This window comes from Elephas maximus, chromosome 23 (genome assembly GCF_024166365.1).
Source record: "Elephas maximus indicus isolate mEleMax1 chromosome 23, mEleMax1 primary haplotype, whole genome shotgun sequence".
Classification (NCBI taxonomy): domain Eukaryota; kingdom Metazoa; phylum Chordata; class Mammalia; order Proboscidea; family Elephantidae; genus Elephas; species Elephas maximus.
Window position 1 is genome coordinate 19,137,912 of NC_064841.1, and position 26,054 is coordinate 19,163,965.

The 26,054-nt window shown below is 45.5% G+C and overlaps 1 protein-coding gene and 1 pseudogene across 1 annotated transcript in view; both read right to left on the minus strand.

The window, feature by feature from the left end:
• The window catches only part of CLSTN2 (calsyntenin 2), a 712,394-nt gene that overhangs the window by 104,732 nt on the left and 581,608 nt on the right, over positions 1-26,054 (minus strand). Inside the window, exon 6 of the mRNA XM_049867339.1 lies at positions 8,170-8,355. Within this exon, the coding sequence (XP_049723296.1) occupies positions 8,170-8,355 (186 nt within the window). The remainder of the gene's footprint in view (positions 1-8,169; positions 8,356-26,054) is intronic.
• LOC126066210 (eukaryotic translation initiation factor 4E type 1B-like) lies at positions 708-2,626 on the minus strand (annotated as a pseudogene).

A 26,054-nucleotide genomic window follows, 5' to 3' on the forward strand; every position in this document is an offset into this window, starting at 1 on the left:
TCCACATATTACAGTGTCCAGCAGGCCAACTAGCTGACCTGTTAAGCACAGCCCAGTCCTACGGGACTCCACCTCCCTACAAAAGCAGCTGCTCCCATAGGGAGGCTTGTTGAAGACACCATGATGCCCTGGCAAAGCCACCGAGTGCAGGTTCCTGTGTCTTCCCTGGTGAGATGGAGCAGCAGGCCTCCTCCTAACTCACAGATGTTGCCTCCCGGAAAACGTTAAGCTACACTTAACCAGATGGTGCAGACTTGCATAAATTTAACGGACTGTATTTCATTTCTTGGTGCACTTAAAAACTGAGATTTACTTTCTTCTGAAGTTCTCTTTCCTCTCCCCCAGGGATCCCTTGGGAAGGCAGTTGGTAAACAAGACATATCACTTGCAGAGATGGTGCCACATCGGCTGCACATCAGGGTGTTTAAGACGTTCCTTTGGAATTTTGCCTGTAGGTCTCCAGGGGAAAGTTACGCTGCTCTGCAGCACAGCACCTGCAGCTTGAGCATGGGTGGCATGGAAGGACCAGTGAAGCCTGATTCAAGGGCCCTGAACACTACACGGGAAGATCCAGGCTGTTTGCCTCCTAGGCAATGCCCAGGAGCAGCTGTGTAGGCGCTCTACCCCCACCATGTACACACACACACACACACACACACATAGGCCTCAGGTGGTGAAACTGAAATACGAGTGGTGCCAAGACCACTTCACACCACGAACTTGTTCCTGGGGCTCTTGGCAGCTGTGTCTGTGTGGCCTTAATAACCAATAATAGCTTTTCTCAAGAGGCCCAGGTGTTCTTGGTATGCACGCCCAATGTGCAGTATGCTGGCCTGGTTCTCTACCTCCTGCGTCCACACCGAGATCTTGTCCCCCTTGATGTGGATGTTGATGACAGCCCCCACACACATTCCTGCTGTGTTCCTCAAAGCTCTCCCTGTCTCCAGCCAGAGAAGGTCCAGCTTGCTATAGTGCTGGTGCTTGGTGAGGCTGACCAGCCAGTGGCCACCCCTCTTATCCCTGCTGTCTTCCCACATGGGCTGGATGCCATCCTTGAACAGGGTGTAGTCACAGCTGGAAGAGAGCTTACTGGCCAGCTGGATGTGACTGTATATCACCCAGAAGCTCTTCACGGTGTCAGACTTGGTAACCAGATACAAGTTGTCCCGCCAGGCCCAGCTGAAGTCATTCTCGAAGAACCATAGAGCCCACCTGTTCTGCACAGGGTGTACTTCCAGCTCCACCTCTGCTACCTCCACGGGGCCCTCATCGTGGCTCTTCCTCCTCAGAGGCAGCAAAGCTCTGGAAGAGTTCAGAGCCCCCTTCTCTTCTTCCACCAACACCCCCACCGCTGCCTCCTCCAGAGGCAGAACTGGAGTGAATGGGCAGATTTTGGGGTACACTGTGGTATGAGAGCCCAAATGGGGCCTGGGGTCAGCGGTCACTCCCTGCTCTTCTTAACTGAAGAGTTTGCTCTCTGCTCTAGATGGCTTTGGTGAGGGAACACTGTCCTTGGCACTTCAAGGTGGGCCTTTGGCAATGGTGATTGACATGGAAACTTCAGGTGATGCCTCCCTGATGATATACCATGGGGCCTCGGAAGGGATGGATAAGTGGGGGTCTCAGAGAAGAACCATTTTGATCAAGGAATCGGGCCTCACTCTGTATTCTCACATTGACAATATCAACCCCATATTATTTCAGTAAATATTTACATAATGTCTACTGTACGCCAGACACTGTGATGAGAATGTAGAAACAAACCAGACAGAAATGGGCCCTACCCTCACAGACTCAGTAGAAAGTCTTTTATTTTCAGTGGGTAGAGCAGTTCAGTGGTAGAGAATCTCAGGGGAAACCAGGGAGGCAATCATGACAAACACCCTTCTGATCACTAGGGCTGAGTGGTGGTAGAATATATTCAGTTCACCACATACTTTTCTGTCCCACTGATATCTGGCTTGGCCATGTGACTTGCTGTGACCAATGAAATGTGAGTGGAGGTGACACTTGTCATATCAGGGCAGAAGATTTAAGAGTCAGTGCATGGCTCACCATGTGTCATTCCCATCTGCCATGAAACAAAAAGCTGTTCTAGACAGAGGCTCCTCCATTAGCCTGGACCCTGGTAGGAAGGCAACATGGAGCATAGCCACAGCCAACCAAAGAAGGACACGTGGTATGAATAATAAATAAACTTTGTTATGTTAAGCCAATGAGATTTGGAGGTCATTTGTTACTGCAGCATAACCTACCCTATGCTGCCTGATAACCCACATAAGTGATTGACTTTGGCAGCTGCAGTTCCTATTTCTCCATCTGCAGCACACCTTAAGTATGAACAAGGAGGAACTTCTGATGCCCTAGGCAAGAGGGGTTCCCCAAGGCTTAGGAATTAGAAACTACGATCTTTAGGTGAAGCAAGGGGGACTTTGGATGAGGGACAGTCAGTCAGGCTCCTGGGGCAGGGTCACGGACACACAGCTGCTGGTCAGCTTGGGAAATGCCACTGCAGGCAAAACCTTCTTCCCAACATAGCTGGGCATGTGGCATGGCAGCTACTTAAATGCTCTTGAAGAAATAAGCATATCCAGAGAGGAGCCCCTTGCTCACTGTCACCGTCCATGACTCAGTGTGTATGGCCCTTTGCTGATGTATGACTGATAGTTTAATTTAATCTGATTCCCAATGGTGTTCAACTATTTTCCTTGAAGTAAGAGGCCCACTTCAACTCTCTGAGAATGGTGCACTGGCTATGACTAAAAAAATGGGGATGGATAATGGCACCTGTGGAAGCACCAACTCTTTTTTTAAAAAAATATTATTATTATTTTATTGTGCCTTAAGTGAAAGTTTACAGTGCAAGTTAGTTTCTCATACAAAAATTTACACACACATTGTTATGTGATCCTAGGTGCTCTCCCTATAATGTGACAGCACACTCCTCCTTTCCATCCCAGATTTCCCATGTCCATTCAACCAGCTCCTGTCCCTTTCTGCCTTCTCATCTCACCTCCAGACAGGAGCTGCCCATTTAATCTCATGCATCTACTTGAGCTAAGGACTCTCTTCACAAGTATCATTTTATGTCTTATAGTCCAGTCTCCAGTCTAATCTTTGTCTGAAGAAAGCTTCAACTCTTTAGAGGTGTCTTAGAGAAACTAACAATGGCTCCCTCTAGTTGGGCTATTCTAAGGGTGTGACAACCTCTGACACGAATTCTCAATGAGAATAGGTTCTGTTAAACTGCAAGGTATAGTAGAAAAAACCACGGACTTGGATAGCTCCTAAAAGAAGTTGCAATGTAATTTTTTAAGCATGTCTTTCTTCCCTGGGAAACTGGATTGTTAAGTGATCTTTTGAATTTCTATATAACCTCATGGGTTAGCATAGAATTAGGACACTCAATGAATATTTGTTGAATTAATAAACACATGAATGAATGGATGGATAGATACATGCGTGCATGAATGAATGATCACTTGCCTGAATTCTTGCTGAGAAAGCTCCTGTGCTCACTGGTATATGATCCCTGAGGACAACTTCATGTCGGGTGATCTGAACCGCTCTGACAGTTCAATCACTTGGTTCTAATGGCATGCTCCTGCTCTGTGGCCTATCCTTCAACAGAACCTGTCCCTGGAGCTCTTGGCTCCACGTACAAAACAGCTGACCTGGGCATTGCATGCAGGAGACACTGTCCAGCTCCCAGGAGCACTGTTGATCCCTAGAGGAACAGCCCCTGGCCTCTGTACTAGGAAGGGCATGTGTATCACAAACTACTTTTCTATTTACTGTAATATGTAGTGGCACAGGGTCATTGAAGCCAGCCTTTCCTTGGGCTGTTGTTAATGTCAAATTTAATTGGCCAAGAGGCCTCACTGAGGTCCTTGTGCATTTCATACTCAAGGCAGTTCTGGGACACTTCACCTCTGGCAAGCCCAGATTCTGGGTTCTGAAATGGTGGGGCCCTTCATCCGAATCTCTGAATTCAGAGAAAGTAATAAGTAGTTTGCCCAGCTCCTCCAAGAAGCCTGGCTTTATGCATAGCACGGGCAGTGGGAGACCATCTTATACTATGTCTGGTCCCACAGGCTAAAGGTGACACAAGATCAGGGCCCCCATCTCTTGTTTCCAGGTAGAATGAAAGTGCCTCAGTGCGTAAGCCTGAGGATGCGATATACCTGACGTCCGATGCTTCACTAGGCCCAAAGAGGCTACTTCAGGCGCTGCTGCATCTGCTCACATCCTTCCGGACAGCAGGCTTTACGCTAGCTACTGTTCCACTTGCCCTTACAAATGGCTCAATCGCTGCTTCTAAAAGAGTCTACATTGTGGGAATAGGAAGCCGGTGGCCAGTGAAGAGACATCGACAATGACTTGCTGGGGAGACACTCCTGCCTAGGTTGCCGCACAACTACAGCATCAGAGAAGAAAACTCCAGAACTCAAAAACACCGAGGAAGCACCACAGGAGTCACTCCCATGTACATGAGAGGGCAGTGAATATTGACTGAAGAAGAGCGTTTGGAAAGGCGAAGGGGAAGAGAGCATCCCAGGAAGAGGAAAACATGAACAAAGGCTTAGGGGTGAAAATGCGCCAGGCATGGGGACCACAAGGAGGCAGCCTGACCAAGAGGAGGAAGAACTTCAGGAATAAATGGACAAGAAAGAATCAGCAGGGTGGAGGCAGATCCTGGAGGGTGTGGAGACTCAGGACAGAGTTTGGTACCCACACCTGGGTATGTGACGGGTAACTGTCTTGCTCTTGCTCCTAGATTCCTAGTCTTGGTTACTGGCTCCCAGGTCCAGTTAGATGCTTATGCTGGAGTCTTTTCGTTCTTGTTCCTGTTAGCTGCCATCAGTTTGGCCCCCAACTCATGATGACCCTGTGTACAACAGAAGGAAATGCCGCCAGATCCCATGCCATCCCCATGATCACTGTGGATAGGACCATTGTGATCCACAGGGTTTTCATTGGCTAATTTTCAGGAGGAGATCGTCAGGTCTTTCTTTCTAGTCCACCCTTGTCTGGAAGCTCCGGTGAAACCCGTTCAGCATCGTAGCACCACACAAGCCTCCACCGACAGGTGGGTTTCCCTTTTTTTTTTTTATGAGGTGTGTTGGCCAGGAATCCAACCCACGTCTCCCGCAAGGAAAGTGAAAATTCTACCACTGAATTACCACTTCGTCATGGTCTTCTAAGATTCCTTCTCTCTCATCCCTGACAGCTAATCAGTCATCGAATCTTGCTGATTTTGCCTCTTAAATCTCTCTTAAATTCATCCGCACTGCCACTGCCCTGGTTCAGAATGCATTATCTCTTTGCCAGGCTCTTGCAATAATGTCATAATTAGTCTCTCTGTTTCCATCCAAAGTTAATAAAGATTTGTAAGAATGAAAAACGAATGAATGCTGAGGCTTGAAGTGGTATGATGCTGCCCTAGGTGAGAAGCCCAGCGGACAACTTTTCTACCATCCATTTGAAACACAGAGAAGCTTGTCTTCAGAGCCAAAGGTGCCCCACAGATGGACAGATTATCCAGTCAGCAAGGTAAGCACGGGCTTACTCGTGCTTACTTGCTAATCTGTAGTGAACAACACTTACCGTGCTTACCTTGCTGACTGGGTAATCCATTCCTGTCAGCAACTGTAAATTTGAAAAGAGGATTTGATTCTGCAGGAAGGTGCTGTGGGGTTGGGAGACAGACAGATGCCAGCCACACCTAGATGCAGAACCTAGAAGCAGAAAATCTTTGATGTGGTGAAAAAATGTGAAATTGTTCACTACAGATGATTTGGTAAATAAGGTAAGCACCTTGCTTACCCTGGCTGTTGGATAATCTGCTCCTGCCCACAGACGTGAGGGATTATAACTCAGACCCTGTCTGGGAAACAATCCAGCCTGCATCTCACTTGGAGTTTGGAGACAGCCTGGGGCTCCTACGAGCCACCACACACGGAAGCAGATCTGAGCACAAGATTCACGTCTGGGTCTCACTCACTTGCTCCTGCCCTTTTATCTGAGCTCTTCCTCAGTGGAATTAAAAAATCAGGCTCCTAATATGGAGGCAGGAGTGGCCCTGCCGGTCAGGGTGTACCATCAGTGAAGTCTACCTGAGAGAAATGCAAATGTCTCTCATTCAAAGGGTTGCTCCCCGCACCAGATAAGGTCGCATCTTGGGGGAAACTGCTTTCCCGACTGAATTAACCTGCCTTCCTGCAAGGTGAGGCTGGCAGCCAGGTGGAATGAGTTCTGTGAACACACCGGATGCAATCTTCCTCTGAAGTTTCTTTCCTCAGACAATCCTTCTCACCCTCCGTATCGCCTCATCTCTCCCTGGCAACATTCAAAATCAAATCACAAGCGCCTGCCCTTGGGCCCATCTGATCTTTCGCAAGCTGATTCCACCATCTCCTTCTAACCCGGAGGAGTTTAGGAAATGACTGTAACCCATGGTGGCACGGGGTCGAATTGATTTATAATTCAGGTATGTGGGGAGCAGGATGGGATATTCATTCCGAGTAAGATACAGTCTTTGATGACTTCTCCACAACCAAAGTGAAGGAGAACACTGAAGGCAGTTTTCTCAATATCGCGGGTCCCTGATATCCATTTTTGCAAGAGATATTTGGGGTTTTGAAGCCATGGTGTTTCTCCAATCTACTGCACCATTCCCTGGGTGGGGGATGAGGGGGGTCTGTGTTTTCACAGGCCCTCCCCTGACAGCCTGGTGTCATGATCAATGGGACATGATGGTATCCACTCAGGGTTTCTTTCATATTCAGTTCTAGAATTTTCTCTTCGTTCTTTGGGCAAGAGCCTTATATACACTGAGTGACAGTGTATGTGTAAGGCAATGCTGCGGGAGGAAAAGTGTCCCAAAGATAGTAGTAGAGCACCCTGCTGAGGAGGAGGGGATGGCAGGCTAGACTGATGACTAAAAGCCTCCCCTTCCTTTTGAGGAGATACTAAAACAAAACAAAAACCATTGCTGTTGAGTCAATTCCTACTCATAGTGACCCTATGGGACAGAGCAGAACAGTCCCATAGGTTTTCCAAGGCTGTAAATCTTTAAGGAAGCAGACGGCAACATCTTTCTCTCTCAGAGTGCCTGGTTCATTTGAACTACCGGCCTTTTGGTTAGCAGCCAAGCGCTTAACCACTGCACCACCAGGGCTCCTTTGGGGAGATATTGTTACCCGCAAATACAGACCCAAATGTAAGAGAAAGCCCTTTCCTAGGCTTTCCACAGCACAGCCAGAGAGGAAAATGGAGAGTCTAAAGTGATTTCCTGAATATTCTTGAAAAGAACAAGAAAGAAATGAAATGTACCTGGGGGTGGGGATGAAAGAGGCCCATCAAAACTCCAATAACCTGGTTTTTCCAGCACATGGGACCATTCTTGCCTTGTTGAGCATCCATCCTCTCATTCCACAGCTCACTTCAGAGATTTACATTCTAGCTCCAAAGGTCTGGCCCACTTTTGTAGGTGTTGGGCTAAAGAGCCCTCAGTCAGGTAGACCTACCTTCATATTCTGGCTGCCACTTACTTTCTGTGTGACCTTGAACAAGTCATCTCCCCTCTCTAAGACTGGGTGAATAGCACCTATCTCCCAGGAGGGTGGGAGTACGAAATAATGTAATGCATGTAGAGATCCTGGCAGAATGTACACAGTAGGTGCTCAGTAAAGCTGTTTCCTCCATACCCACCTTCATTATACTCCTCCATTCTTTATGTCCTAGTTCCTGGCCCATCTCCTTTATGGTTGCACCATCTCACTGTCCACTGACAGGAAGCCCTCTTTCTCCTACACAGGTGGATACCTTGCCCCACCTCCACCCCCACTCCAAGCTCTTCTTCTCACTTCTGGGCAGCCAGGACCAGCTTTACAGGTGTGTGACTTGTGCAGTTGCATAGGACCTCGTGCTTTGCTGTGGGTCCCTACTTGGTTTAATGTTCTGCTGTCACCATCTTGAAATTCTTGACTTTTGAACAAGCTGTCCTGCATTTTCATTTTGTACTTGGTCCCACAAATTACATAGCTAGTCCTGTGAAGAGGAGACCAAACTCTCCTCAAGTGTCCAACATCATCCCTCATGTTTTATTTGTATATATCTTTTATAAGCCATCAATTAAAGAAAAACCACAACAAGGAAAAAACCTACCACACAATTTCTGAAGGGATTTCTCAGAGTAGGTCTCCCGGTCACAGCCCTTCCCGATGTAATTGGTCTGCAGCTCTGTGGTGATCTGGATGGAGGACACGGGTCCATCGCATGTCTCCAGGTGGATGCTGGGAAACAAGGGCAGACTCCCCGAACCAGGCTGATACTCAATCCTTTTGGCCCAATCTGAATAAATAAGAATAGAGTTTAAAAAAATCAAGCATCTAACAGCGAAAGTACAGGAAACAAAAGAAAAAAATAGATAAAATAGACTTTATCAAAATTAAAAATCTTTGTGCATCAAAGGACTTGGTCAAAACAAAGTGAAGAGACAACACACAGAATGGGAAAAAAAATCGGGAACAATATATTTGAGAAACGTTAATACCCAGAATAGATAAAGAACTACTACAACTCAACAAAAAGACAAGCAATCCAATTAAAAGATGGGCAAATGACTTGTATAGACATTTCTCCAAAGAAGATACACAAATGACCAATAAGCACATGAAAAGATGCTCAATACCATTCGTCACCAGGGAAATACAAATCAAAACCACAATGAGACACCACTTCTCTCACATTAGGGTGGCTATGATGTTAGAAGCTATGCCACTGGTATTTCAAATATTAACAGGGTCACCCATGGTGGACAGGTTTCAGTGGAACTTCCAGACTAAAACAGGCTAGGAAGAAAGGCCTGAAGATCTACTTCTGAAAATTACCCAAGGAAAAAAAAAAAAAACCCTGCGGCTTACAACAGAGTATTTTCCAATATAGTACTGGAAGAAGAGTCCCCCAGGTTGGAAGGCACTCAAAATACAACTGGAGAAGAACTGCCATGTCAAAGTACAGTCATGCGTTGCTTAACGTCCACGAGGTGTTCCATGAAATAGGATGTTATGTGATTTGGGCATTGTGCAAATACCACATTACATACTTAGCAAAGCTATATGGGATACTGCTCTCACTAGCACTACTTTTGCTGCATATGGGAGCCATGATGCACTTCATGGTAATATTTTCAAAAGAAAATTAAACAGAGAAATAACGCTACAACACTGAAGAGACATGTGATACATGAGATTGGATGCTTCCATCTACGAGTCGAAGCATACACTGTTATACAGTAAACTTTTTATTTGTAAATAGGGAAAGTTCATGTTAAAATAATGATAGAGAGCACAGTATAGTATATACAGAAGCTACTAACATAGGCATTTATTATGACTATCAAGACATATGTATTACAGGTTATATATGTATTATGCCATTCTACGCCTGGCACCACAATTGCTTTGTATACAAGAGAAATGAGATACACGTGCTGCGTGTGGGGAGCTGTTGCATTTGCTACATCTGGTTACATCCCCTACATCCTGTTCTCTGATCAGGATTTCTGAACTCTGTTAAAACCTTATGGGACCGAGGACGTATACACGGTCAGACATTGCCTGAATGGACGTTATGCAGCACGTGACTGTACAATTGACTGTAATAAGGTGGATGATGTAAAGCCTTTGGGACCTTCTTTTGGTTGATATGACACGACTCAAAATGAGAAGTAACAGCAGACACAACAGTCACAACAATGGACTCAAACATACCAATGATCACGAAGACGACACAGGACTGGGAAACATCTTTTTCTTTCCTTATTTCCTTTCTATGTTCACTGATGACATTTTGAGTGTTGTGCCTCTAACTCCATTTCCCCCACAAGCCCTGTGATTTTTATTGCTGAGTGCAATGGTTTTTAGTAATGCGTATGTCTTGTCACAAGACAAAAGAGCACAGTAGTTCAAGGATTATATGAGGTCACAAGGTGAGGTGTAAGTATTCTTTCTCAAACATTTAGGACTGTGACTCAGTTAAGTAAAGCTAATGATCCTGCCACTGCTTTTTAGTGGAAAATGAATTTGGAGACAATAAAGCACTGGAGAGGAACAAAATCACAATCAAAATGCAACTACACAAGAACAGAGCAATCAACAAAAATAAACACTAAGAGCGAGTGCACACATAAATTGATCGACACCATAATAGATGGCAACTGAAAATCAGAGCCAATTCAAGGCAAAACTCATGGCGAGTTATTACACCTTGTTTTATTTACAACAGTGAGAATTCTTTGCTCTGTGCAGACATTTGCCTGAGAGGAGCTGTGCCACAGCTCTAAGTAGACTTAAGGCTAGGAGAGTGAATTTGCAACATAAAAAACATGAGTTATGGGTACTATTAGTTTACCAATCCCAAATGTTTGTCACACAGAACATTGCTAGAAGGTAGCCTTTTGCTGAGTAAAAACGAAAATCTATGGAATTTCCTGCACTCACCCATGAGAAACCCAAAAAGCCGTGCATTTATGGGTCAGTCGGTAGACATGAGGGGTTCCTCACAAACTCCTAGTGGACCACTGACCATCAACATGGCCAATACCAGTTGTGTAGCAAAGAATTGGCCTTGTCCAGAGAGAAAGTCTGGCCTTTGCCCTTGGCTTTGGGAGGTAATCTCAAGGCCCTTGGAATGCTATACCTGATAGGAGTGTCTTTGTTTGCCTGGGGCCTTGGGTCACAGTGGATAGTCTAATAATGTGATTTAGGGTGGAGGCTGGCCACACATGTGTAGTCTTAGGGTGGGGACTGGCCATGCCAGAAAGACCAACAATATGACTTAGGGTGGGGGCTTTGGGTCATGTGGCATCAGTTGACTTGGAGACCGAGATCAACAAAATGGGCAATCAGTCAAGCCTACATAATGAAACCCCAATAAAAATCTGAACCCTGAGGCTCAGTTATCTTAGGCTGGGTTCTTCAAAGAGGGAGAGAGAGAAATATTTATTGCAAGAAAATGGCTCATGCAGTTGTGGAGGCTGGCAAGTCCCAAATTCATGGGTCAGACATCAGGCTGGAGGTTTCTCCTTACTCATGTGGTTGCAGGGACTTATGAACCCAAATCAGCAGGTCAGACAGAAGGCTGCTGGCTCACAGGGTTACAGGAGCTGGGGAATTTCAAGATCTGCAGGTCGAGCAGCAGGCTACTGGCTCATGTCCCAAGAACTGGAAGTCAGAGGATGATGAGTCAAATGCAGGATCCAGAGAAAGCTTTGCCAGAACATTCATATATACTGGGTACAGACCAAACCCCCAAGAAAACTGATTGGCTTTCTACTGACTGGTTTTCAACTGATTGGCTGCTCGCATCAGATCACAAAATGGAAGATGATTACATAATATCTGCCAAACTACTGAGAATCATAGCCTAGGGAAGTTGACACATAACCGTAACCATCACATTGGGTGAGCTTCCTGGTTGGTAATGCTCCATGCATGTGTTCCACATAGATACTGAGAAAGTAACGTGCCCTGTCTCCACAGGGGGAGGACAATGGAAGCTCTGTGTTTGGTACTTCTCCTGAACTTTGCCCTATGATGTTTTCCTTAGCTGATTTTAATCTGTATCCTTGCCCTGTAATAAAGTTTAACCATGAGTATCACAGTTTTCGGTGAGTTCTGTGAATCTTTTTTAGCAAATTAATAGACCTGAGGGTGGTTTTGTGAACCTCTTGAACTTGCAATTGCTGTCGTAAATGAAGGCGGTCTTGTGGAGGACAGCATACCCTCTAACTGCAGCTGGCTAACTCACAGTTGACCTAAACTCCTCGCACCAGTATAGTGGAAACTGCCAGGCTTCGGGGCCAGCAGACAGTTTCATTTACTGAGCAGCTATTTACTCAGGGTTTCCGTGTGGCAGGTTCTGCTTTGAGTGCTGAGGACCCTGCAGTGAACAAGCCAGGAAAGACCTCGGTCTCGTGGAGCTGGGGGTGAGGAGCAGACAATAAATACGGGCTGCAACATCAGAGAGAGTAGGTGCCAAGAAGGACAACGCTGGGGATGGAGGGGCCTCCTTCAGAGCGGGAATCTCCTCCTCACCTAGATATTTTGGTGCTTATCTATGGTAAGAAACTCCTCTCCAAATGCTTTTTTAAAAGAAGTGCAAATAAACAAGCAAAGAAGTACTGAAGGGAAAAAGTCAGCGGAGGCGTAGTCCTGGTAGAGGTTTCATTCCCCTCACTGACGCCCTGGCTGGGAGGGCATGGCCCCTTCTGACCAGCTGGGGAGAAATCGAGTACTAAGAGTTTGAGGAACATGACAACTGCCAGTTGCCTTGGTGACCTCGTGAGGCTTGCTTTTGAGGGTTTATGAGGAGCAGGCAAAATTGCAGCCACATAGTAAAGAAATCGATGAAGCTTTCTGAGCACTGTATCCTTGAGAGAATGGAAAGCTCAAACACCTACCATTTTTTGAGAGGGTGTTGGGATGGAGATTCAGAAAGCAAAAGGTAAGTCATCAAATTCATTCTTTGTCATGTGAAATGTCTATTCAGCCTCAATTCCTGAAGGGTAGGATAGCATGCTGGTTCAAAGTGTGGTGTCTAAATTCAGCGTATGTGGGTTCGAATCCAAGCCCTGCCACTTACTGTATAACTTTGGACAAGTCACTTAACGCTCCCTGAGCCTCAGTTTTCTCTTCTGTAAAATTAGTCCCTACCACCCAGGATTTTGGGGGGGATTAAATACAAAGTCTTTTTAGCACTGAACACAAGGTAGCGCTCAGTGGATGTATTTTTTGTTAAATCAGCATTTATTCAGTAACATTTATTGCAGGAGATAACCATTATTAAACACTTACAAGGGGCCAGGAGTTCCTGGCTGGTACAAATGGTTCATGTGCTCAGCTGCTAACAGAAAGGTTGGAGGTTTGAGTCCACCCAGAGGTACCTCAGAAGAAAAACCTGTGACCTACTTCTGAGAAATCAGCCGCTGAAAAACCCCATGGAGCACAGCTCTACTCTGACACACATGGGGTCACCGTGAGGCGAAGTCCACTTGACGGCAACTGTTCCCCACCTCCCCCCGCCCAGGTGCCAAGCACCTCTACATCTATTCTTTCGTGTATGACCCAGTGACCCAGGGAGCAGGCGTCCTCTTATCTGCACAGATGAGGAAACCATGGCTGAGAGGTGGTGTGACTCTCCCAGGGCCACACAGCCCTTTTATGAAAGCTCCTCTGTGCTTCTGAGGATTGGCCAGACTCGAGAAGCACCATCTCTCTTACAAATTACTTTTGAACATTTGGTTTTCACTGATTTTTTTTTTTTTTTAAAGAAAAGATAATAATCTCTGATGTTGACAAAGGACTAGGGAGCGCTGGCAGTCTCATCTTGCTTTACTGTGAATGCAGTTTGCGGAGGGATGGGGTGGGGGTTATTTGACACCAAAGACCAGAGAGCGCTGACCCTGAATCTCCCCTGCCCAGATGGAGTTCACATGAACTTTGCAAAGCAGTTTTCCTCTCTGCCTCATCTATAACTAATTGCTGTGCAGTCAATGCTGACTCACGGTGGCTCACGTGTGTAAGAGTAGAACTGCGCTCCACAGGATTTTCAATGGCTGATTTTTCTGAAGTAGGCTGCCAGCCCTTTCTTTCCAGGTGCTGTGGGGTAGACCTGAATAACCAATCTTTCAGTTAGCAGGCTTGCTTTTGAGTGATAACTGTTTGCATTACCCAGGGACTCTGCCTCATCTGTATACTTGAGATCATTACACCTTCTCAGGGGCTTGTCTTGAGTTTTAAAGGAAACAATACATACCAAAGGCCTAACAGAGACCTCCCCATTGAAGCCTCATTATAGCAACATCCGGCCTCTTCACTACAAGCTGCCCAAACTTCTCTGTTCTACTCAACAACAAAATCCTCTCACTTTATAAAGAGCCTGGAGACTAGTTTACAGATTGTGATTTAATTTTTTTTCCTAAGTGAAGAGGAAGGAAGCAGGCCTTCTGATTTAATTTTCTGGCCTAAATTGTACCATAAGTATTTCAGAAGATGTTAACATTGGATGCCACTGGGATTTGGACTCATTCTCTGCAGATTAAGGATTTAGAAACATGATGATTTTATTGTAACTCCAGTTAAATTGGGGGAACATATGCTTTTTTATCAGAAGAATATTAAGCACTTAGAACTTTCATAGTAGATGCCCGGAGGTGGGAAAAAGCTAAGTCGAGACTTCTGGAAAGAACAAGCTTGGAGGCCCTTGGAATCCAAGAAATTCAAGCCCACTCTTCCAATTTTCCACTCAGAAATGCTGTGAAGGGAACAAGACACAGGTGTGGCCAAGACACTCGTCTTTCCTTAACTGTGCGTGTTCAGGTGCCTCCAGCTCCTCCTGGTCTCAGCTCATCCAGAAATTTCCTAAAAATCCTGATGCTTCTTCAGCTGCTAAAAGCTGAGAGAATAGTAGTAACTATATTTCTATTTCTATTTATTGAGCACCTACTATACACCAGGCAGAGGCCTAGGCCTAGGAGGGAGAGGAGGATAAGCATGACCCTTAAGCCAAAGAAGCTCTCAGTCTGGCACAGTTGGGCAAACAGAGGGACAAAGAACAGACCCTCAGAACGGAGAGGAAGGCACAATTTATGCTAACAAGGGGGGTCTGAGGAGACTCCTTAGAATGAGGGGACTGCCAGAGGGCAAAAGAGAAATGTGGGATGTCTCCAGCAGGGCCTCTCCTTGGCTGTACAACTCCAGGAGGTGCCATTTACATGGAAAATAATGTGCCTGGTCCCCACTCCCACCTCCCTAGAGCTGTACAACTTAGTCACCCGGCTCAGTTCGGGAAGTGTAGACATCTGTGCCAGGGGAAGGGCCTCAAGGGGTTCCAGTGTGAGATGAGGCCAGGTTATAAGGGCCTTGAGTGCTGGGCCAGGGAGTATTTCCTTTATTAAGTAGATAATAGACTCCTGCAGGCCTTTGTGGAAGGGCTTGACAAAAGCTGACTTTTGAGATTTGCCTGCTCAATTCTGTTCTTGAGAGGAGTACTGGAGGCACAGTGGCTAAGCCCTAGGCTGCTAACTGAAAGAAAATTTGGTAGTTCGAACGCACCAGCTGCTCTGTAGGAGAAAGATGTGGCATTCTGCTCGGGGCAGTTCTACTCTCTCCTATAGGGCTGCTATGAGTCAGAATTGATTGGAGGGCAATGGGTTTGTTTTTTGGGGGTTCTCCTCTCCTTGAGCGGCCCCTAGGGATGAGCTCCTCAGTGTCGAAGCCTGACTTGCATAGGGCAAGGTGAAACTCAGAGAGCAGAGTACAGCGGTTAGGAGCGAGGCGTTCAGATCCTGCCTCCTCCTCTTACCAACTACTATGCCTCAGGCAAGTTACTTAACCTCTCTGTGTCTCAGTCTCCTCATCTGTAAAATAGGGCAAAATGACAACAACTACATCTACATCTCGTGTGGGTGTATTGTGAATTAAGTGAAAGGATACATGTAAAATGCTTAGCAGAGTGCCTGGCATTCAGTGAGTGCTCAGTACACATTAGGCTTCAAATTCTGGCTCCTTCTTGTAAATCCACGGGGTGTCTGAAAGCTGAACTCTGCCATCCTTACACTCTGGCAAAACCATGGGCACCTCCCCTTGCTCTCAGGGGAAGTGAGAGAAGGACAGTTCATGGGTCCCTCACCCCGACTCCCCACTGCTTGGCCCTAGCAACTCTGTAAGGGAAGAACTGTCTGAAGGGAAAAGGGATTTGGGGAGAGGTTAAGTCACAAGCCAGTTGTTAGTACAGCCAAGACTTGTGCTAGGTCGACCTGATTCCAAAGCCAAATCCCAAAAGTGGTTTCTTGCCTTTTTAAATTTACATAGATGTATATTTACATTTTATCAATTGTTATCGTGGGTCTACGACTGTGAGATGGGAGAGTCAGCTGGAAAGAGGCAGGAAGGTGCTAAGGAGTAGGAAGGCTGAGCATCCAATCCTGGCACCAAGTCCAGCTTCATGCTCAGAAGGGCCTCACACTTGGTTTAATGCTCTGCTATGGGTGTCTTGAAATTCTTAATGATATTTAAACAAGGGTTCCATTTTGCACTGGGACACACGAATGAAATAGTTGGTCCTGCCTTTCCAGCTGAGTGACTACGGACATGTTCCGTAGCCTTTCTGAGCCTCAGTTTCTTCATCTGTAGAATGCAGGTATTCATCAACTACCCCAAAGGGAGGCCGCAGAACTAACTGCCAGGAAGCAGGGACTTGGAGTCAGGCCCAGATTTGAGTCTCAGCTCTGCCACTTGGTGTCACATACCTTGGGCAAGTCATTTCCTCTGTCTCCATCTGAGTTGAATCATGCAAACATGAAATATTTCCCATTTCAGAGTTCTTTTTAAGGGTTTATACGAGATAATACCTGTAAACCACTTACGCCTATGTCTGACACATAATAGACACATACATTTGTAAGCATTAAATCATGTGTCTTTCTCTTCTCCAATTAAAAACAATTACACACACACCCCAAAACAAAAAAAAACCAAACCTGTTGCCATCGAGTCGATTCTGACTCATAGCGACCCTACACGACAGAGTAGAACTGCCGCATAGTTTCCAAGCGGCGCCTGATGGTTTTAACTCCTGACCTTTTGGTTAGCAGCCATTGTACTTAACCACTACGCCACGAGGGTTTCCTTAAAAAAAAAACAAAAAACCAAACCCACTGCCGTCGAGTCGATTCCGACTCATAGCAACCCTATAGGACAGAGTAGAACTGCCCCATAGAGTTTCCAAGGAGCGCCTGGTGGATTCGAACTGCCGACCTTTTGGTTAGTAGCCATAGCACTTAAACACTATGCCACCAGGGTTTCCAGGGTTTCCTTATTACCCTTTAATTCCTACTTAAAAGGGATAGCTTAATTGACTAGGAAAGAAAAGGAGGAGGAGGAAATTTCTCTTTGCTCCTATCACTGGTTGCTTTTGCTGTTCCCTCTGCCTGATGCTGGTCCCTGTCCTTCCTGTACCACTCCTTCTCTTCCCTCAGGTCTCCTCTCACACACACCTCTTTGTGAATGAGGCCTCCTCTGCCTCACCTTGATGAAGAGGCCCTCCCTCCACCCCAACTGCTTCCTATCTATCTCTCCCTGGGAATTATTTACTTCTTTCTGGCCTGTTCCTGCTCCAGAGCATGTCTTGCTCATCACTGAAAAGTGCCTGACACATAATAGGTGCTCAATAAATATCTGTGAAATGCACGAGTGAGCAGATGTACGCAAATCAGAAAACACACACACACTCCAAAGCCAGCTGCCAAGGTGAGAAAGGCAGTCATCAACCATCTGGAATCCAGGGAGTCCTTGTACTGGCCACATGGGATGGCCTGGCTTGCCTGTCATCTGGAACCCAGGGAGTGTTTGTACTGGTCACATGGGATGGCCTAGCATGTCTGTCATTAGGAACCCAGAGGGTCTTTGTACTGGCCACATGGGACGACCTAGCTTATCTGTCATCAAGCTCTCACCAGGTACAAAATGACAGGCTTCTAGGCATTAAAGAGGGAGCGGTTCATGACAGGGCTGGCGTGTGTGTGTTTTCCGATTTTCATTTATCCAGTGACTCACTGATTTTAAAGATGTTTCTTGAGCACATATTATGTACCAGGCACTGTACTTCCAGGCACAAACTCCCTGGGTTTGATCCTCCTTGGGCAAGTGTGTGTGATGAAAGTACACTTACATGGCTCCACACTTGGAAACCCTTGTGTATTTTCAACCCTTTTAGTTCCTTTTGATGTTTCAATAAATGTCAAATGAAACAATCAAAAATCTGTCCCCAAATTTTGTCCTGTTCATGAAGTTCTCTCCAGTTTCCTGATGACAGAGAGGGGATTTCATTTTGTCCCAAATCAACACCGTCGTTACCAACTCCTCAGCCTGAGGAAACCCTCACATCTTCCCTGGCAGGCCTCAGAGTCACCTCATCAACAGACACTGGCAGGCCTTATTCTGAGAGCACCTGAGAAGCTCAGCAGGCAGCAGCTTCCTCCCAACAGCCTGGTTGAAGGCTGAGGCTTGTATCATGCCCCCTTTCCTGGCCCATCACTGACAACCAGAACTGGTGGCAATAAGGTGAGGATAAACATGGCTTGTTGAACCGACTAAACTTGAGAGATGATTCAAGCCTAAGACATTTCAGGATTCATGCAGGGTAAAACCAAGGACATGTTCTAGAACAGTGCTGCTCACTGTGGTTTACAGCCTGGTGCCAGTACTTGAAATGTTTCCACAGGTCTATGGTAAGTACAGAAATTGAGAGTAAGCATTTAGAAACTTTTACAGCAATTTGACAGGGTAATTTCATGTCTGTCAAATCTAATAATTTAAAAATGGGCTTGTATTTTATATTTCTTTAAGGTTCCTTTTACTTTTCTAGAAATTTATTTCTATTATATTTTATGAAAGATTGCTCCATGACTGATTGGGAAAAACAAAAACAAAACAAACAAACAACCAAAAACAACAATAACAACAACAACAAAAACCCCAGCTCTTGTCCTTTACCACAGATAGTTTGAGAAACCCTGTTTCTTGCTCATACTATTTTCTAAAATATACTTCAAAAGCCTTTTGCCCTATATATCCAAAGGGACATTAGGGCCTCTTACTTCTGAATTAGATGTCTGCTAAGGTCAAACCAATGGGGATGAACATGCTTGGCATTTCTCAAGCTGAAAGAACTGAAGAAAAAAAATTCAAGCCTCGAGTTGCAATATTGAAGGATTCTACGGGCAAAAAAAAAAAAAAAATTGAATGATGCAGGAAGCATCAAAAGAAGATAGGAAGAATACACAGAGTCACTATACCAAAATGAACTGGCCAACATTCAACCATTTCATGAAGTAGCATATGATCAGGAACTGATGGTACTGAAGGAAGAAGTCCAAGCTGCACTGAAGGCAATGGCGGAAAACAAGGCTCCAGGAATCGCGGAATACCCACTGAGGTGTTTCAGTAAACAAATGCAATGTTGGAAGTGCTCTCTCATCTATGTCAAGAAATTTGGAAGATAGCTACCTGGCCAACCGACTGGAAGAGATCCATAGGTTGGTCACAAGTAATAGTGAATGATAAATAAATCCTCATTGTAGGCTATTGAGATTTGGGGGATTGTTTGTTACACAGCATAACCTAATAGAAACTGACGAATCACTCAGGATAGTCCAGGCAAAGTGGTCACCAGGATCTTGCCAACCATGCTGGAGAGATGGAACTTCTGAAAACACCACCGACAAAGAAATTTTCTGTAGGAAACTTAGAGCATGTGCTTAGGTAGAGATGAGGAATAAAGATTCTGAACCAAGGAAGGGAGCAATCCTGGAACTATTGACATGGGCCAAGACTGGTGTGGACAAAGAACTGGGGGTCAGTGGAATTTGGATAGGGTAGGGAGGTCAGGATTCCAAGAGACAGGATATGAGCTAAATTGGCCCAAAATTCTCATTAGTTTCTTAATGAAGTAGTCTGGGAAGTTTCTATTAGTAACATTTACAGCGGTTGTAGAAAGTAATTGTATTTATTTAATACATAGCAAACTGGATCTTCTCCTCTTTCCATGAAGTGGGCTCAGTCCTCCCAGCTCATCCTGTGTCTACCTGGAGCTGGAGGAAAAGTCCAGGAATCAAAGAAAAGAGAAAGATGCTGCAGAGCCATCTCTAAACCTACTTGACCACTGTAAGGCTCTGAGGCTCCAAATAGGTTAGACAGATGAGGAGCTCCCTTTGGAACACTCTCTTGAGCTTTATTCCCACCTAGCTGTGCTCTATGTCTCACACACATTGATTATTTTTAGTTTTTTATTGTTACAGGTTGAATTGTGTTCCCCGAAAATGTGTGTGGCCATGATTCCCAGTATTATGTGGTTGTCCACCATTTTGTCATCTGATGTGATTATCTTATGTGCTGGAAATCCTACCTCTATGACATTAATGAGGCAGGATTAGAGGCAGTTATGTTAATGAGGCAGGACTCATTCTACAGGATTAGATTGTATCTTGCATCAATCTCTTTTGAGATAAAAAGGAGAATCTAGCAGAGAGGAGAGAGACCTCCTACCACCAAGAATGAAGAACCAGGAGGGGAGAGCATCCTTCGGATCCAGGGTCCCTGTGCTAAGGAGCTCCTAGATCAGGGGAAGATTAATGACAAGGACTTTCACCCAGAGCCAACAGAGACAGAAAATCTTCCCCTGGAGCTGGCACCCTAAATTTGGACTTCCAGCCTCCTAGGCTATGAGAGAATAAATTTCTTTGTTAAAGCCATCTGCTTGTGGTATTTCTGTTACAGCAGCACTAATTACCTAAGACAGTTACATAAATAAAATTCAATGCCGACTTTGAGCCAGATTGGACCACTTAAATCTCCCACCCTCTATTAGCACTGTCTGTCTTTCATGGCACCACACTCATTTTTAACTATTCATTTACTTCGGTGAGTATTTGTATGTCTGCAACCCCCCTTCCTAAGCTCCACAAGAACAAGGAGTGCGTCTATTTTGTTAGTTTTTAAATCTCCAGTGCCTGGTGCAGTTCCTGGAGCATAATAAAAAAAAAAAAAATTTTTTTTTTTTTTTTTATAACAGTTGCTAATAAATATTTGAAGGATGAATGGCAATGGTGCTTTATGAAAGGTGCCTATGTCCAGGTCTTGGGGATCAGGGAACGCCCCTGGCTCTCTTGCTCTGGTAGGACTTTCTTGTTGCATCTCCTGTGGATTCTCCCACAGGTCCCAGCCCCTCTGAACTGAAGACATCATTGCCTCTTCTGCTGGCCTGGGTTTGGAGTATATGCCATATGCTGCTTCCCCATGGCCCCTGGATCTGCTCTAAACCCATGTTGGCTCAGGCACCTGAAAGACCACATGCCAATCCCAGCCAGCCCATGGCCCCTGGATCTGCTCTAAACCCATGTTGGCTCAGGCACCTGAGAGACCACATGCCAATCCCAGCCAGCCCTTGGCCTTCCACTTACCTCGAGGAGGAATAATTCCATTCTGCATGGTCCTCTGATGCTGGTGTGAGTGCTTTAGTTCCCCAATAAATCTTATAAACTTGCTAGTGTTGGAATCACCTCTTTAAATCCTGTGCCATCCTTGAGAACCCCAGGTCTAAGCCCTCTGGTGGACAGTATGGTCAATAGCCAATGCTGCCATTGACATTAACTGCAACAGTGATCAGAAACAAGGACATCCACTAAAAGCTTTGCTACTGATTTCTGCCCAACTCTTCATCCCCACAGACCCTGAGCTCATGTGCTTCTCAGCTCCCAAGAGAAAAATCTCCAGCAAAATTGATGCTGGAAAGGTGCAGAAGCCAGGCAATTTAAGAGCAGCCTTTCTGAAAGATAATCCTCCCAACAGGGAAATCATTAACTCAACCAGCCAGGGTACTTTCCCTAGAATTTATAGAAACCCTTCTCTCTTATGTCCAATAAACATGAGCGTTTTCCAGGGAGTTTTCTTATCTTGGGCCAAATGTGTTGTTGGTGTAAGACGAAGCAGCTGTTCTTCAAGCATCTTTTATAGTTTTGAAGAGCGTTTACAATCGAAGAGTGTCGCTTTCCATGTACACATTTCCTGTCTTTTCATAAAGATGGCTTATATATACTTTTCATATTCCAGTTATGTAAATTCCTTTAACCTATAGCTCCATTGTACCTGGCTTCAAACATTATTTTTTTTAAATAAAAGGACCGTGTCATGAATGCAGGCTGGTCTGAGTGGTGGGCTTGTGTGGTAGGAGTGATATCTTTCTCCAGTCCTTTCCCCCCACCCCCGCCCCTGTTCCCTGTAAGCCATGGTTCCCTCTCAAGTTTGCCTTGCCGTCCAATTATACATTTTCCTTATAATATGAGCAAAGGGTTCTAACTGCAGAATTTTCCTTTAATAGGTCAACCTAGTAAATATCCAATCATCTCAAGAGATGGCCAGTGTTCTCCTTTGCTATGTGACACACTGTGGATTACTGGCCAGGAGGTCCATGTCTGGACACAGATGGAACTGGGGTTGTAGGCTGGTCCTGGCTATTACTAGCTGTGTGGCAAGAGTATGAACCTCAGTGTTCTCATCTGTAAAATGGGTCAACAACAGCTGTTACGGTGTGGAGAAGGGTAAATGAGACAGGGCAAGCAATGTTCTTGGATAGTGCTCAGTCAGGGTTAACTATTATTATTACTGATTATTGTTAGGGATGAGAGCAGTCTACCAGTCAGCCACTTCCTACCACCCCCCAACTCCCTCTCACCCCACCCTACTCCCTTGCAGGGCTGAGATTATTGGACGCAGAAAACCTCCAAGACCCCATTTCTCTAGGCTCCCGCTGAGCCGGCTTGAGTGTGTGTGCTTTTATCCAGAGGGTCTTTAAGCACATTAAGACGCCACTGGGTAGGTAAATCAGCGTCCCGCACAGAGCCATTTGTTGCACCTTAATGATCGGCTATGTCAGTGATGTCAAAACAAGTCGTTATTCACGAAGGGGAGCCCCACAAGGCCACTGCCAGGAATATGGCCTGCTGGCCCGCCAGGCAGATCAGGGCTAACCCCAAAGCAGTTGCCTCGGGTCATGCTGTGGGTGTCAGGCAGTTCAGGCCTCAGTGATGGCTTTTCCAATCATTTGGGGAAAATGCTGCATTGTGATTTTAAAGCAATCAGAATAAAGAGAATAAAGAGCTGCTGTTCATTGAACCTCACTGTTGTGTGGTTCCAGTGCAAGGGGCCCCACTGGCAGCCATTAACTGAGGTCTCATGAGAAGGTGTTACTGTCCCATTGGCAAGGGTGACACCGAAGCCCAGGCAGAAGTGGCTTTCTTGAGGTTACAGAATATGCCAGAGCCAACCTGAGACTGAATCTGGGTGCCAGGGCCCCCTGGACTGTGCTCTTTCCACCCCACCCCATCTTAAGCACTAAACTTCAGAACACAATGTTCAAGCCACATGCCTTACCCCACTCTATGAATTTAAATATGTGTGTTCATGTGTGGACCTACACATGTATATGACAAGCACTTGTCATTTACGTGACAGTACTTATTTTCTCAATTGTAATCATAACGTTATTTGCACAGTGATTTAAATTTTGTAAAACACTTCTACATATAGAGCTACTTTTGGTCTTATTAACAATCCTATAAAATAGTTCAGCCAAGAATTATGATTCTCAGTTTATAGTCAAGGAAACAAAGACTCAGCCAGGAAAAATGGCTTAGGCAAAGTCCCTCTGGCCCAGATGGTGAGGGAGCTAACCTTGGGGTCCAGCCCTTCTTACTCCAGACCTCAGCTCTGTCTTCACTGGTTTGTACCTAACGCCTGCATCCCCCACGCCCCTTTGCCTTTCTCTTCAGGACATATGCTTGGGAATGGGAGGAGAGGGAAAGGAATCGGAGGAAGAATGCAGGGGGAATGAAGGGCAGGGGTAGTTAAGTAAAGAGTGAGGAGGCAGGGAAGGAGTGAAGAGAGCAGAGAATGCTGACAAGGGGCACGTCAAGAGGAGAAAACCGAATGTGGACAGGACAGAGGAGGCTGGGGAGGCTGAGCCCCTGAGGATGAACCTCAATAAGGTCAGGTAATATCCTGTTAGACAAAAGAATAGATAGTAGGTCATTTTTTATGTTCAATTACCTTTGAAAAAGGGTAGAGTCTGTGTGCTCTTGGGCAAAGAGCCAGGCTTGGGCCCAGCCTCTTTGACTTTGAGGCTTAACACCCATTTCTTTGGTGAATGTTAAGTTTCCCTGGCCCCATGAGGTGACCAGAGGCAACTTTAGATTTGATACATAGTGACTGAGAGAGAGGAAGTCTGCAAGCCTGGATTTATTTTGGAATGAGTTGTAATTTCAAAGTTCACTAGACTAGGCTCAATCAAGGAAATGTAGGTTAGGCAGGGCAGGGAGAAACTCTAGCCACCCTTTCAAGATAAGGCTGCTGCACATTTTATAAATAAGGTCACTGTTGTGGACTGAATTGTGCCCCTCAAAATAGGTGCTGAAATCCTAACCCCTGTACCTATAAATATGACACTGTTTGGAATTAGGAGTTCTTCTTTGTTATGTTAATAAGGCTGTACCAGTGTCGGGTGATCCTAAACCTAATCACTTCTGAATTATAACACGAGCAGAATAGACACAGAGACACACACACAAGGGGAAGATAGACACCAAGGAATGCCAAGGAATTTGTGGGGCTACTGACAAGGAAGGATTTTCCCCTCAAACCAATGCCCTGAATTTGGGCTCCTAGCCTCCTGAACTGTGAGAAAATAAACTCCTGTTCTTTAAAGCCACCCTCTTGTGGTATTTCTGCTATGAGATCCTCTTTTGTAAAGCTGGTAACATGCCTCTTCGGAACTTCTCAGCCTCCTTTTTCCATCTCCTTATTCCTTACGCCCCGGTGCCCTCCCTCTGGGATAGACCGACAGGAATTTGAGTTCCATCTCTGCCATTTACAGATGGGAGATGTTGGGAAAGCACTTAATTTCTCTTGGCCCAAGTTTTCTTCATTTGTAAGATGAGCTGGGACTCCTGGTCTCACAGAGCCCTGGTAAGGAGTAACTCTGACATCCTGTGAAGGTGCTGAGCCCAGTGTCTGAGAGGTTGTGGCATTCAGCTGATGTTAGCTGTGTCCCGTGGCTGTCTGACACCTGTCTGTCTCTGTGCAGTGATCCTTGGTTTGGACTTTTCAATTCCTTTACCTCTGTCTAAATATATCCATTTGGTATCCTAGTCTTTCTAGGTTATGTCATGTAATTCAATAAACTAATTCCTACTAAGGAGTCAATGGATAGCTTAACGTAGGGGCAAACTTTTACTGCACAGGGCCAGATAGTAAATATTCAGGCTTTGTGGCCATACCATCTTCGTCGTAATTTCTCAGCTCTGCTGCTGCGATGCAAAAGCAGCCATGTTGTTGTTGTTGTTGTTAGATACTGTTGGGTCAGTACCAACTCATGGCAACCTCATGTGTGCGGAGTAGAACTGCTTCATAGGGTTTTCAAGGCTGTGTCCTTCCAGAAGTAGGTCACCAGGCCTGTCTTCCGAGGCACCTCTGGGTGGGTTCGAACCACCAACCTATTGGCTAGTAGTAGAGTGCTTAATCATTTGTGCCACCCAGGGACTCCAAAAGCAGCCATAGACAAAATGTAAACAAATGAGAGTGGCTGTGCTCCAATAAAACTTTACGGGACATTGAAATTTAAATTTCATATGATTTTCCACAGGTTATGAAATATTCTTTTTATTTTTTTCAACCATTGAACAAGGTAAAAAACATTTCTTAGCTCATGGGCTGCATAAAAATAGGTGATGAACAGGATTTGGCCTGTGGACTATATTTTGCTGATCCTTGGCTTAAAATGTTACTCCTGCAAGAGGCATTTACATTAAGTGGGGATTATCCTTTAGGACAAAAGGTTGGTACTCTCATGGTGGAATCACAGATGCTGGCAGGACAGCGAAGGAGAGGTCTGATAGCAAGGAGCCCCCATTCACTCTGTCTTTCTGGCAATGCCCTTGGGCATCAGCCTGCAGTAGGGGTAACGTCATCACAGTTGATAGACACAGACACAGTTCCACCTTCTGAGCCCCACACGGTTCTGTTTCCCCAAGCAGACCGGGGCACCTTCCTGGACTTACCATGCTGCGATTTGAAATCAATGCCTTTCATGAAGTAAAACCTAAGCCAGCTCTTCAGTTCACTTGGTCAATAATTGATCTGACTTTTGGAAGGAACAGGGTGAAGCTGGCTGACTACTGGGGCCTGGGCTTTTTTTTTCCCCCCAGCAGGTGGCAGGTGGGTGGACGGCTGCAGAAGGGACTGGGACACCTTGCCAAGGCTAGCAGGGGCCTCCTCTACTCCAGATGTGCTTGACCGCCAGCCTTGTTCCGTTGCATATGGAGTCTCACAGGATTCAATTGCGAATTTAACTTCCTTTGCTACATAAAACTTTAAATTGGCTTTGGAATAAAGACATGACTTTGGATGCTTATTAGAATGTGTACCACTTAAAAGTGT